Raw genomic sequence first — 13,847 nt, 5'->3', positions numbered from 1 at the left:
ATGGGCCTGGAAGAGCCAGGATTAGTCTTTGTCCTTCCGGCGTGGTCAGCGTGTTGTGTCCCTGCAGCGCAGGGCGCCCTCCCACCCCAGCCTGTCCCCCGGGACGGGCCCTCAGAGAGTATGTGGTTCTGCCGGGTCGAGGTCAGGAGGGGAAACAGGCTCAGAGGAGGACATGGCTGCCGCACGCCCTCAGCAAGTCTGGGAAGAGACTGGGGCGAGAGGCCCAAGCAGGGCCCAGGTGGGTGGGTCCTCAGGCCCGGGCAGGCAGGGCTCAGTGTCACCTGGGGTGGGGGTTGGCAAGAGGCTCCGCACCACCCTCCCCTCCTCGCGGTGGGCAGAGGGTGCTGAGAAGTGGCTTCCGGGCTCTCGGCCTCGGAGGTCTCCATTCTCCCCAGACCCCAGACCCCAGACCCCCTCGGTCCGCTGTCCTATCCTGACGAGGACCCAAGGACACCCTTCCCCTTACACGGTCCGCTCCGCTCAGCTGAACGTTTGTGGGAGGCAGGCCCCTTCCACGTGCCGCGGCTCGCCGGCGCCGGGGAAGCCGAGGTGAGCGAGCCTCGGCCTTCTCCGAGAGCTCCCCGCAGCCCCTTCCCCCATCTCCCAGGCGCCACCGGCACCGCACACCACGTGGTCTCGGCACATCCGACAGCTCCCAGGACTCCCCGGGGGCCCCAGCCCGGGCTGAGCTCGCCTCCGGCAGCCCGGGGCCTGAGCTTTCCTCCTGCTCCAACTTCTCTCCCACTGCTCACCAGCTGTACCCGCGCGGGCTGCTCCCGTGGCCCGGGTGATCCTGAAGTGTGGCCCTCATCCCCTCCGGGCCACTGAAATCCCACCCACGCTCAGCCCAAGCCCAGCCTCCAGGAAGCCCTCCCCAGCTGCATGGCCGCACGGCACCACCTCTCCTGGCTAGTTTCCTTCAGCCCGCCACGGTAAGGGTAGTTGCGCGTGTCCGCGCCGTCCACCTTTGGCCCAGAGCCCACGTGCTCCTAGCGTGTGGACGCGACGCTCCGGATCCCACCCGCCTTGAGCCGCGGGCGCGCGGGGTCAGGAGGCGGGGGACGGCTTTCCCCAGCGACCCTTCACTCCCTGGGCGGCCTTGGGCGCGCGCCTTCTCTCCCTGGGCCTGTTTTGACCGCCGCGTGAGAGGGGGCAGGGACGTCGGGCCTGCGTGTCCGGTGCCCTGAGACTTGCAGTTGGACAAGGAGAAGCCATTAGGAGTCACTGGCCGCTAGGCTTGGCCTCCTGCTACCCCTGGTGGTCAGTTCGCTCACTGCAGGGCAGGAGCCGCCACAGCCCACTCTCCTGGAAGGGCGGGAAAACAACCCCAAGGACAGTCTGATCCGAGCTCTTGGAAAAACTGGCGCATCTGCTGGGCTTAGTTGGGGGCGGTGACGGGGGCTGGACATGATCTGAGAGACCCGGAAGGCCTGCAGGGGCGCCTGACTGCGCGAGGCTGGGCGGGGGCAAGAGCCAGCGTCCCCCTGCATCAGAAGAAGTCTCAGAATGGTTAGGCCAGCGCCCAGCAAACTTTTTTTTAAAAGAAACACCACCCCTCACCCCAACCCCAGAGGCCCATACTGTAAACTTACATAAGTAGAGCTATTGTGGAGGACTGTGAACGGGGGCCAGTTGCCAGCGGGGCCATGAGAGTGAAAGGCAGTGGGCTTTGCTTAGAGGTAAAGGGTCCAGGGTCCAGAACTGGAGTCCGTAGGCAGGATCCAGAGTACAAGAGGTTCACAGCGCGGCCGCGGGTGTGAAGTTGGTAAGAACAACACAAGATGGGGGTGATGGGACCCGCCACCATGCTCTCCTGGGAAGGGCACATGATAAGGAATGGTGGCTGGAGGCTCCCGTGGCAAAGAGGGAGGAAGCGAGAGGAAGCATAGGGACCACGTGAACAGTGAGGAGGGTCCTGGCTATGCCACGCAGTGTCCCTTCTTGAGGGGGGCTCCCCTCCCTCTTCACACTGAGCTGGGCCAAATGCTACCTCCCACTTGCTGGCCTCCCTCTCTTTTTGGTCAGCACTGCTGCCCTGTGTCCTCCCCCAGCTCTCTGCCCTCACTTCCATCTAATCGTCCCCACTCTCTGCCACCCCTCTTCCCCTTTTCTACTTGGAGGTGCTGGTTCATGGGCTCTCCCCTTGGACCACGGGCTCCCTGAGGGTGGGGGGTGATGTCAGTGAATCAGTAAGAAAAGAAGAGTTTTGTGCCTGTGCTTATATCATTTATACATTTTCATCAGCAACAGAAGTCCAGGTTGAATTCCCAGGGGGCTCTAGTGCTGGGTGGGGTGGGGCTGGGAGGAGCAGCACCCTAAGCCCAACCAGCAAGTGTACTGGGTTACAAGCACAAACGTCTTACTGGTGGTAAGAATTGTGTTGCTCTCCTATTGCCCATCAGAGGGCGCTCCAGCCTCCAGATAAACATCTGGAGGCTGAAGTTTGAGGTCCCGCTCTGAGGAACCCAACTCTGGCTTCAGTGTTCATCCACCAAGTACTGGGGCTGCCCACCACCACCGTCACCACATTTGACTATTGCTGGCCTGGGTCTCTGCGCAGGGTCACCAGAGGCTTGCTAGCTCATCTCCTAGGCAAGCAAAGGTAAGAAAACCACCAGCCAAACTGCCTGAGGCCAATAAATGGAACAGAAGAGTGTGTTCGGTGGAAGGGCAGGGCCAGTGGTGGAGGTAAGTGGAGGGAGAGGGCCCAGCTTCACTGCCCCTTCCCCTCCTGCCAGAGACGGCTACCAGACAGAAGGGCTAGGCAGTGCTTCTCAAGTGGGGTCCCCAGACCGGCAGTAACACAGCATGGTGATACACATGGGAACTTCTTAGAAACACAAAGTCTTGGGCCCCGCCCCAGGCCTACAGAATCAGAATCCCTGGGGGTGGGCCAGGCGCTCTGCGTTAACAAGCTCTCCACAGAGTTCTGGTGAGTGCTCAAATTTAAGAACCACGGGATGAGACAGCCGCAGAAAAGAAAGGCTTCCCTGGTCTTCACCGTCAGAGATGCCAGTAAAAGATGGGAGATCACAGAGCCAGGCCTGCTCAAGTCAGACAGGGGGAAGAGAGAGAAAAGTGGCTCCTCCTTCCTCCCATAATCACCCACATTGGTGTCAGCCCACAGGCAGCCTTTCTAAGCAAAGGGGATCCTCCCAGAGATGAAAATTTGAAATGGCTCCTGTGTACAGCCCAACATAACCATCCATCTTTGAACAAACACTGGCTCTTGTGGGCGCGGCCCAAATGCAACCTAAAGACATGTCCCTCTAAAAGTTTCTCACTCCATCTTTCCTCCTGCCATGAATTTACTTGGCAGATCCCCATCTTGCCTCTTGTCCAAGGACACAAGGGTTAATCGGAAATGGCAGCCCAGCGGTGGCTCTGCGGTTGGCTGTGGTTGTGGCCACGCCCGCCCGGTAGATGAGCCATTCAAGGGCCAGGCACCGGACCCAGGTTCTGATCCAGGGCTTGATTACAATTAGGCTCAAGTTTAAAATCTGCACCACTGCGAGGGCAGGGACAGCGCCTGGGTGTGGAAGGGAGGGCCCAGAGCTGGGAGAGGGTGGGGCTGCCAGCACAGGTAGATCTCAGCTCTGCTGACTTCCCATCTCCAGGGTTTGACCTTCTGCTTTCAGAAGTGAGTTTCAAGCCGTGAGGATTGGTGGTGAGTACTTATCTTAATGGCAGGGTTGACTCCCAGCTCTAGCATTTTGTGTTGAAGCTTGGGAAAGGGAATTGCCTGATAAGGGAGAGGTCTCTGTATTCCCAGCTCTGGGGAAAGCAGAGGGGGAATCAGGGCTATCAACTCTTCCTTCTGCTCTTTCTAGAAAGCCTTATCTTATTCTTAGGGTGAAATCCTGGGTCAGTGGCCTCATCGCCTTTAATCTGTACCCCCAAGTGGAAACATGGACAGCTGGCCCCTCTTTATCACACTGGGCTGGGAACACGTGTGCTCTGTGCTTTTACCCAGCCCTGGTGTCCCAGTTAAAGGAGTCTGATGTGTGTCAGGATGAATTTGTTAAATTATTTAAACAATTAACTAGGAATCATGAGGGCCTCAAATTATCATTGGGAGAAGATGAGAAAAAAAGGACTTGGTTGAGGAAGAAGGCTCAAGTACCAACAGTTTTAAATTTAGGTTCAAATAGCCACAAGTATGCAAAAACTATCCCAAGTTATGCAGCAACGAATCTCCCTCCCGTTCTTCTTTCCTGTTTGCCATTTTCCATCCCCAAAGGCAATCACTCTTCCCAATATGTGCCTAAAAATATATGCAGAGAAGGTTTCTCATTTCTATCCTTCTTTTACATAACAGCTGCATATTTCCTGAACCTGCCCCTTCCCCCATTAACACACCTTGGAATTTTCCATATCCATGCAGTAGTGTCCTCATTATTTTTCATAGTTGCATACTGTTCCACATCATGCAAATATGATAACTTATTTCACCAGTCCCCTTTTTTGGATTTGTTCAATCCTCTGCTATCATAACCAATTGCTATAATGCTTCAGCTTGTCCATGTATTTTCTTGCATACAATCAAGTGCACCTTTAGGATAAATTCCTTAAAGTGGAAGTGCTAGGTTTGAGGGAAACTGCACTTTTAATTATGGTGGACGTTGCCATCCTTCCTCTCACGGGGAGGTAGGGAAGGAGGCTGTTTTGAGCCAGACAGGGCATTGTTTGAACCTCTTCCCTGTGCTTTCTACCTATTTACTCACCTGCTCTGTGTTCAGTTTTTAAAATTTGTAAAATGTGACCCACACAATTGTGAGAAGAAAATGGGCTCAGCTATGAAAAGCATTTGGTTGATGTCCAAACACATACTGAGAGCTCTAAGATGTCAAGAGTCACGGAGGCTGCAATACAACTGCCCTGCATTTCCCCAAGGGCAGGCAGCCTGGGTGCTCTGGGGTATCCGCTGGAACATTCGGAGAGAGGTGGTGTGTGAGAGCCAACGATTGAGCCTGGTCAACAAGGCATTGGTTCCAGTTGGAAGATGCCCTTCCTGGTGCCACCATCGTTTTGTCCCTGGGGCATCTACTATTCCCTGTTAATGAAACACTGGGCGCCGCCCCCCCGCCCCCCGCCCCCCGCCGGACCCTCTGGGACTTGCCTGAATGAAAGCACTTGGTTTGCCTTAAATCCTCCAAGCTACGGTCCTTGGCAGTCTTCAAATAAACACAGTCTCTGCCATTTATTCCATGTTTGTCACTAGCCTTAGATATTAGATAATTCTGAGTATCCTACACACATGATTCCATTCAGTTCTCAGAATTCCCGCACAGGGTGGGAAAGATTACCACCACCAGCCACGCCTTCATCACTCTGCAGCCTTGCCCCATCCAAAAGGATCATCACGTTTGCCTGACTTCTTCAGGGTTCCTCCATTCTGTCCCCTCCAGGGGGCGAGAGGCCCTGTGATGTGAGTGGAGTGTCCTGTTGCCTTCTGTTTTATTTACACTGGGGATGAGCCTTCGTTTGACAAATTGACTGCCATATTAAAGGGTGAGTTTGATGTTATAGGATCGGAAATGCAGTCTGTGTGTCTGATAGAAAAAGCGTAATGCCTGGTAACATCTCAAAATATGTGAAACTTTTCACCATTGCTGCTAACTTTTTGTATAAAAATTTGGTCAGCAGCCAATATTTTGAGTCCTTTCACTGTGGGCGGTGTTCTCTGACCATTCTAACTAGACCCCCAAACAGCGCATCTGCTTCCTCTCTTGCTGCAGGGGATCAGGACGAACAGGAACCCAGCATCTGTTTGACGGAGCCATTTCTCAAGCCCTACAACCAGGTGGCTCAGGCATTTCGTCGATCTAAGAACATGAGTGGGGAGAAGGAAGGGAACTCGTTCACTATCCTCAGAATTTATGATGAACCAGAGGAGAGGAGGTATAAGCCAGAAAGCTCTGGCATTTCCGCCCAGCATGGACAGCAAGCAGAGTCCCAGCCGGATGGGGTGTATGATATGCCCCAGTGGCCCCCAGCTTCCCCAGCACAGCAAGGCCCAGTTTTTCAGGAGATGAGCTCCCTGACCCCGCAGCAGTGGGCCCTCCGGGCCCTAGACAGGTCTGAGCTCCAGGCCAGCTGGTTCTCAGAGGGGGAGCCAAGAGAAGAAGCAGAGTTTGGCTCCAGGTAGGTCTCCCTTTGCACGGACTGGTGGGGGAGGGAACTGACCTGGGGGGAGGGTCTGCGGCAGGGACAGGGCGGGGCAGGGGGGCCGGGATCCTAGCTCAGAGCCTTCCATTTCATGCCCTGTCTCCTCCCTCTCTCCCTTCCATCTGTCATAGCTGCCTACCAGGATCCAGGTTCGGTAAGTCCCACCCCGACAGTGTGGGCAGGGAGGGTGCCCCTCAAAGGCCTTAGAGGGGACCAGGAGTGAGGCGTCGGTGTCAGGAAAACCCTCTCTGTGAGCAGGTGGGCATTGATGTTTCCCTGCAGGCCAGCCTTGTCCTTCACCTCCTTCCAGTGAAGAAGTCTGGTCATTCTTCAAAGCAATAGTAAGTGTCTTTTTTAAAAAAAAAACCCAAAACTTGGGATCTTCCCCATCTCTGTCCCTACCCCCTTACCCACGCCAAAACAAGAAGCTAGTAGGAAGAAGGTGGGGCTGTGCGCTGCGTCCACAGTCATGCTGTCTCCCACAGGTGGCGGGTGTCCTGTGGCTCCCCGTTGCTTTTGGACTGCACTGCCCCCCTTCTCCCACCACCAGTATCCAGGGCCTTCCGCTCACAGAGGCTCCACCTGGAGAGCTGTGTCCTAAGGGTTTCTGAGCCACGCTCTTCGCTCACTACTGTTGCTCAGAATAGTCTCAAAGATGGGCCCCATTTATCAAGGAGGGGAACCTGGGCATGACCTGGGCTCATGGAGAAGGTGTCGGCGGTCTGGGGTCCCCGTGTCGGGGCATGGTTCTGGCTGGGAGTGAGGGAGGAGCTGTTGCATGAGTGGCGAGGAGTGTAGTCAGAGGACGGGGCAGGCAGTCCCCCGCGGATGGGGGCAGCCCAGGACTGTGACCCGCTCATGGCCGCCCACCGTCTCCTCTCCCCAGCCTCCCATTGCAGATGAAGTGGTGGTCAGGCCCAGGACCCCACGTGCACCCTTGAAGGTGGGCCGGCTCCGCCACGGCAAGAGAGTCTGTGCCATTGCCATCAGCAGCTCGACTCACCACGTGTACACGTGTGGTCACGGCTACATCAAGGTGTGGGATAAGAGTGCTCTGCACACCTGGAACAAGGCCCCGCAGGCTCAGCTGAACTTTCAGGTGAGGCGTGTTCTGGAGGGCCTGGGGGAGCCCAGACGATGCTCTGTCAATGCTTGGGAGCGCTTGGATGAGCATGTCAACTGTTCCCGCAGGACCATCAGAACTGTGTCCTCGCCTGCAAGCTCCTCCCCGATGAGCAGAGCCTGATCACGGGGGGCGTGTCCCGGACCCTCACTCTGTGGGATCTGGCGCCCACGCCTCGCATCCGGGCGCAGCTGGCCTCCACAGGCCCCATATGCTACTCTCTGGCCCTCTCCTCCAATGCCCAGATCTGCTTGGCTTGTTTCAAAGGATTCGTTGAGATCTGGGATTTGCAGAACCAAATCTTGATCAGGTATGACCTGGGGGAGGGCCTGACGGTAAGGTGCTTGGGGAAGCATGTGTCCTTTCTGGACCTCAATTTCCCCTCTGTGTAGTAGGAGTAGGTGTGTCTGCGTGGAGGATATATCTGGGGTCTTTCTAGGGCCTTTGTGGGCCCCAAACTTCTGGGGGGTCCAACTAATACACAAACTTCTGAGTTGTTTCCCGCCAGGAAGCAAGAAATCCCCGAATATGGGTCCCGATGTGTGGACCTCACGGGCAATAAGTTCTGGACGGGAGGCGAAGACACCAGGCTGTATTCCTGGGACCTGAGGAGCTGCCAGAAGCTGCAGCAGCTCAGTCTCCACCATGAGGTGCCTGGTCGGCTGCGCAGGGCTGAGTGCGGCTTGGCCTGGGAGCCGTGGGTTTCTGTGGGAGCGGGCCCGGGTTTGGCAGCTTTGAGCGTTGACTCCAGATCTTCCCCCCAACAGATCCTCAGCATTACCCACGACCCCAGCGAGGAATGGGTGTTAGTGGGCCTGAGAACAAGTGATATCATAATCCTGCACTCACACCGGAAGGAGAAGTTTAAGGCCTCCATAAATAAATATGTCCACCACCACAACCTGAAGTTTGCCTCCTGTGGTGAGTGAGAAACCAGGTGACACCTCGGTGTCCTGTCACATTGCAGGGTGTCTACTTACTTGTAGAGTCTGGGCCCAGCCTTATTTCCAACTCTTAATTCCTCCCTCTCCAGCGCTAACACTGCCCACGCAGAGATGGTCACCCCTCTTCCCACTGTGGTCTGGCTGCTTTTCCGGCCTTCTCTCTACTCACCTCCTCTCCTTTCCCGACTCTCTCTGAAGTGGTAGCTTCCTCCGCAGAATGACAGCCTGAAGCCACAGACAAAAGGGTGTGAAGCCCCGGCTGAGCGTCCTCCTGTGCAGTGGTGCTCACCCTCATCCTGTGTGTGGCTGGGCTGGGGTGCTGGTGAGGGGGTGGTTCGGGTTGTGTCTCTGATTTTTATATTTGGGGACACTAAGGCAGAGAAACCTTTTCCCTCGTCCAGGGGAACAGATGTGGGACTAGAATGCAGTACCTGGCCCCTCCATCTGTCTTTCCTTCACAGGGAGCTATTTTGTGACCACACTGGGCGAGTCAATCCACTGCTTAGCTGCGCCTTCTCTACAGAGGTTGTTTCAGGTACTGGAAGGAGGGATGTGAAAACCCAGGCACTCGGAGCTGTAGCCCCAGATCCCAGCTGGTCAGGTCCCAGAGACAGAGCAGGAAAGCAGTGACGGCGTCCAGGGCCATTCGGTTCATGGGGGGAATGAGGCCTTAAGGTCCTGTCACTTAGGGGCTCCACCCTGCGCCCTGATGCCTGGCCCTCTCTCCAAACCAAGTCTCAGGTCAATGCTGAGCCTTGAAAGAGCCCTCAATAAAGACCTCACCTCTTGCCCAAGCCTGACCCCTGCATGTAGTCCCTTTTTTTGGCCTCTTTCTTCTAGGAAGAGGAGTCTACAGAAATCGTGTGTTGTGATGTGTCCTCCGACAGCCAGTATCTAGTCACGGGCTCCAAGAACTGTGCCTCAGTTTACCAGCTCTTGTACTGAAGAGTGTGCACCATGGTCCTGCTGATGAAGACCCAGAGAAGGCCGACATGCTGAGAGGGTGACCTTGGGTGCCGGACAACTTCCAGCGCCACCTACACCTCTACCTCGTCCTCCATGACAGCTCAGCTGTGTTCCCCTGCCTGCCCCCAAACACGCTTCTAGCCTGTACTCCTAGTTTTTTTATTGTACAGCTTAGGGATTTTTCATTTTCTTATTTTTCCACCACTGATTGCTGGGTTTTGGTGTGAAAACTTGCCTTTATAATTAATAAAATAGAAAAGCAAAAACCAGAATGGCCTGGATATGTGGTAAGTTCTTTACAGTAACAAACTCATTGTGGTATATTGCTTATGCCCCCAGTCAGCAAATTCCAGGGTAGGGTAAGAAGAGTTTTAGACCAGACTTAGTTTTGTTGTAACTTTTTGTGGTGTGTGGTTGGAGGAGAATCAGGGAATTCTTGGAATTTAAGAAGGCTCAGGAAGAAATGTATGTACATGTACAAACTTTCAGATTGTGTCAGAGTTGCTGGACCAACAATGCTCAACCCTTGACCTGGCTTAAGACTCCATGCGCTGGTCTAACTGCACCCTGAGGAAGGGCTCTCTTTCCTCTTAGCTTCTGCTTCAGGATGCCTCACCGTTATCTGAGTCTTTGGAAGTCCTGATCCTAATTCTGGGATCTGATGCCAGTCAAAAGCTACTTATCTCTGTTGCAAGGCAGCTTCCTTATGTTTGAGGATGTGATGATGTAATATTTTGTCCTGCCTCCTTCAAGATGAAAACACCCCAGCTCCCAAAATCAAGCCAGACAAGCCTGCTTTCGAATCCTCTTCTGTCCTGCCTCCGCTTTGCTGAGTGTTGGCCTGGCTGAGATAGAAAGCTGCCCACTAAAATGTGTAGCTTCGAAGTGTTGCTTGGCGGAGGCTGCAAAGCCAGGAACCGAGTGTGCCATCCATCCTTTGCGTTGAGATGTTGCGAGAACCTTGTTCTTGCTGGGGGATCATGAGTGAAGAATGTGATTCATTTCGGGGCCGAGGCTAAAGGAGTTAGGGTGCCCCCTCCAGCTCCCCTGCCCTTTTCTACAAGCTTAGGGCGAATGATGTGGAAGCATGCTGTGTCCACAAGTCAAATGGGAAAAGCTGCTCACTTTGGACTATCACATGGAAGATAAATAAACATATTTGAGCTGTTATAAAATTTGGAGTGTATTTGTTACTATAGCCCTGAAAACATCATACTTAAAAGGGCCAGGTAATAAATATTTTAGGCTTTGCCATATGGTCTTTGCACCAATTACTCAACTTCACTGCTGTAGCATGAAAGCAGCCATAGACAATACATAAATGTGTGGGACTGAGTTCCAATAAAACTTCAAAAAAACAGGCAGTGGCCAGATTGGTCTGCTGGCGATAGTTTGCCTAACCTGCGATAGCCAGTGTGCTTCTAAATGTAAGTAATTAGCATCCACGTGAAAATCGGACACAAAGGGTAAAAGCCAACAGTAGACCAATCTTACCGGGCTCTAGGTACAAATAGACTCCAAAATGTGTAATATCCATTGATGGATGAGTGGGTAAACAAAATGCGATTTTTTGTATATGCAGTCATGTACTACGTAACAACTGTTTCATTCAGTGATGGAAGGTATATACAACAGTGGTCCCCTAAGATTATAGTGGAGATAAAAAATTCCTATCACTTAGTGATTTAGCCATAGTGACATCATAGCATAAAGCCCTATGTATTTGTGGTGATGCTGATATAAACAAACATGCACTGCCATCATATAAAAGTCCAGCACATACAATTATGTATAGTATGTAATATTTGAATGATAAATGGTTATGTTACTGGTTTATGTATTCACTATACTTTTTATCATTATTTTAGAGTGCACTCCTACTTATACAAGAACATTTACTGTAAAACAGTATGCCAAATTATACCAGTAGCAGCCTCATCTACCTCCTGTTTACCTCATCTCTTGATTGCATAATTTTCTCTTGTACTTGCCTTAATTTTGTTTGTACAGTAACGTGCTGTACAAGCCTGTGTCCTTGGAGCAATAGGCTATATCATACCAGGTGTATGTGTATGTGTGGAGCAATAGGCTCTACCAGGTGTGTAGTGGGTTAGACCGTCTAGGTTTGTACAACAAAATCGCCTAACACATTTCTCAGAATGCCCCCACATTAAGTGTCACATTAGTGTGTGTGTGTGTGTGTGTGTGTGTGTAATATTATGCAGCCATTAAAAGGAAGGAATTTCTAACACGTTACATGGATGAACCTGGAAAACATTATGCTAAGTGAAATAAGCCAATCACAAAAGGACAGAACCTATATGATTCCACTTACATGAGTTTCTTATGGTGGTCAAATGAATAGAGACAGACAGTAGAAGGGTAATTACAAGAAGAGAGGGAAGGGAAATGTTAGGTTATTGCTTAATGGGTACAAAGTTTCAGTTTTGCAAGATAAAAGAGTTCTGGAGATTGACGGCGGTGGTGGTTGCACAGTGGTGTGGATGTACTTAATGTCACTGAATTGTACGCTTCAAGAGGGTTAAGATGGTAAATTTCATATTGTGCATTTTACACAATTAAAGAAAAAAGTTAGGAACCATAAACAAATTCAGAACAGTGGTGGTCTCTGGGAAGGGAGCTAGAGAAATTGGATAATAATGGGATAAAAAGGGAGCTTCGACTGTTTATTTCTTCAAAAATCAAATTAAAAATGAGTGCTTCAAGGAAGACCATCAAGAAAGTGAACAGACAACCCACAGAAGGGGAGAAAATGTTTGCACATTTTTTGGTAAAGGACTTACATACAAATTATATAAAGAGTTCTTACAACTCAATAATAAAAGACAAGCAAACCAATTTTTAAAGAGAAAAGGATTGAAATAGACCTTTCTCCAAACTCAGTATACAACTGGTCAGTAAGCACATGAAAGGATGCTCAATGATACTGGGGAAATGCAAATCAAACACATGGTTAGATAGTAATTCACACCCGCTGGGATGGCTAGAATAAAAAAGACAGACAATAACAAGCGTTGGTGAGGATATAAAGAAATCGGAATGTCCACATATTAATGGCAGGATTGCAAAATGGTGCAGCCACTTTGAAAAAGTTTGGTAGTTCTTTAAAATGCTAAACATGAAGTTACCATCCAGCAATTTCACTCCTAGGTATATCTCAAAGAGAATTGAAAACAAAGACACATAGTCCTGGCTGGTGTGGCTCAGTGGATTGAGTGCCAGCCTGTAAACCAAAGGGTCGCAGGTTTGATGACCAGTCAGGGTGAATGCCTGGGTTGCAGGCCAGGTCCCCAGTTGGGAGTGTGTGAGAGGGGCAACCACACATTGATGTCTCTCTCTCTCTTAAAACAAACAAACAAAAAACAAAGGCACATAAATAGAGAGGGTAATGATTGAGAATGATAAAGTAAAAAAAATCTAAACTATTTTCTGGAAAGAAGCTAAAGGCCCAATTAATAGTAATCTTGATAAGTCAAGGAGTAGCATTGTAATTTCTAGATTAATTACTAAAAGACTATTAAATAAGGGTATGGTTTCTAACTAATAGAGGGGAAATATTGAACAATAGAATAATTTTATTTTATATTTAAAATTAATATAAATTTATTAGTTTATTACATTAATACTATATCAATTTGATATTATCTATTATTAATATACATAAAATTATATAATAATAATGATAAAGCAATGCAAAGGAAGAGAAGAAAAACAACAAAGAACATGCAGAACAAGAAAAGCTTATTATAATGGTAGATTTAAATTTAAATATATAAGTAATTATAGTGAATATAAATACAGTAAATATTCCAATTAATCTGTTGATATTATATAACTGGATTTTTAAAATTTTCAAATGTACATGTTTAAAATATAAGGATAAAAAGTACAAAAAGAAAACATTTCATTATGCACTAAATCAAAGCAAGCTGATATATTATTTTTAGGTCACATATGCTCTACAACAAAGAGCAATATTTGAGATGAAGGTGAACACTTCATACATGTTGAATTCACCAGGAAGATGCAAAAATTCTATTATGCTCTATGTACTTATTAATGTAGTCTCAAAATTTATAAAAAAAATTGACAAAAGAGACAAACCTATCGCAGTAATTCATAGTTTAAACACAAAAAATTGTAGTAGAGTTGAATAACATAAATAGTAAACTTAGAAGAATTCATACAACCACTACAGAATACATTTTTTTGGTCCACATACACAAAAGTTACAAAACTTGACCATATACTAAGTCATAATTTCAGAGGGTTTAATTTACAGAATACATTTTATGATCAAATGCAATTTAAGATAGAAATGAATAGTAAAATGAAAACTAGAAATGTTCCTATTTTTGAAATTAAGAACAGAGACTAAATCACGACGCAATTGAGAGCTATTGTAAACGGAATAATAAAAAACTGAAGGATTCAGGGAACATTTGAGACCTTGCTCCCCAGCATAGGCTCAAATAAAATCTTATTAAAAAAAAAAAGAGAGAGAGAAAGAAAAGAAAAAAAGAAGGAAGGAAGGATTCAGCCAAAGCTGTGCTCCGAGCTAGGTCCTCCCCGAGGCCGCTAGGTCCCGTCCGCCCCGCCCCCGCCCTCCTAGACCACGTGGGGCA

General features: G+C 49.8%; 1 protein-coding gene across 1 annotated transcript; it reads left to right on the top strand.

Moving 5' to 3' along the window:
* Positions 1–5,773: 5,773 nt before the first annotated feature.
* On the top strand, positions 5,774–9,180 carry TLE7 (TLE family member 7). Its single transcript, XM_054579027.1, has 9 exons — positions 5,774–6,144; positions 6,300–6,322; positions 6,451–6,509; positions 7,055–7,267; positions 7,360–7,601; positions 7,800–7,941; positions 8,059–8,212; positions 8,697–8,770; positions 9,076–9,180. The coding sequence occupies exons 1-9, from the start codon at positions 5,834–5,836 to the stop codon at positions 9,178–9,180; spliced, it is 1,323 nt and encodes a 440-aa protein (XP_054435002.1). The 5' UTR covers positions 5,774–5,833.
* The last annotated feature ends 4,667 nt before the right edge of the window (positions 9,181–13,847 follow it).

The sequence above is a fragment of the Pteronotus mesoamericanus genome, unplaced genomic scaffold, assembly GCF_021234165.1.
Source record: "Pteronotus mesoamericanus isolate MK-2021 breed Mesoamerican mustached bat unplaced genomic scaffold, CSHL_Meso_final contig_52, whole genome shotgun sequence".
In the NCBI taxonomy this organism is placed as follows: Eukaryota; Metazoa; Chordata; class Mammalia; order Chiroptera; family Mormoopidae; genus Pteronotus; species Pteronotus mesoamericanus.
Note: the sequence above shows the minus strand (reverse complement) of the source record. Positions and strands in the feature narration are given on the sequence as shown.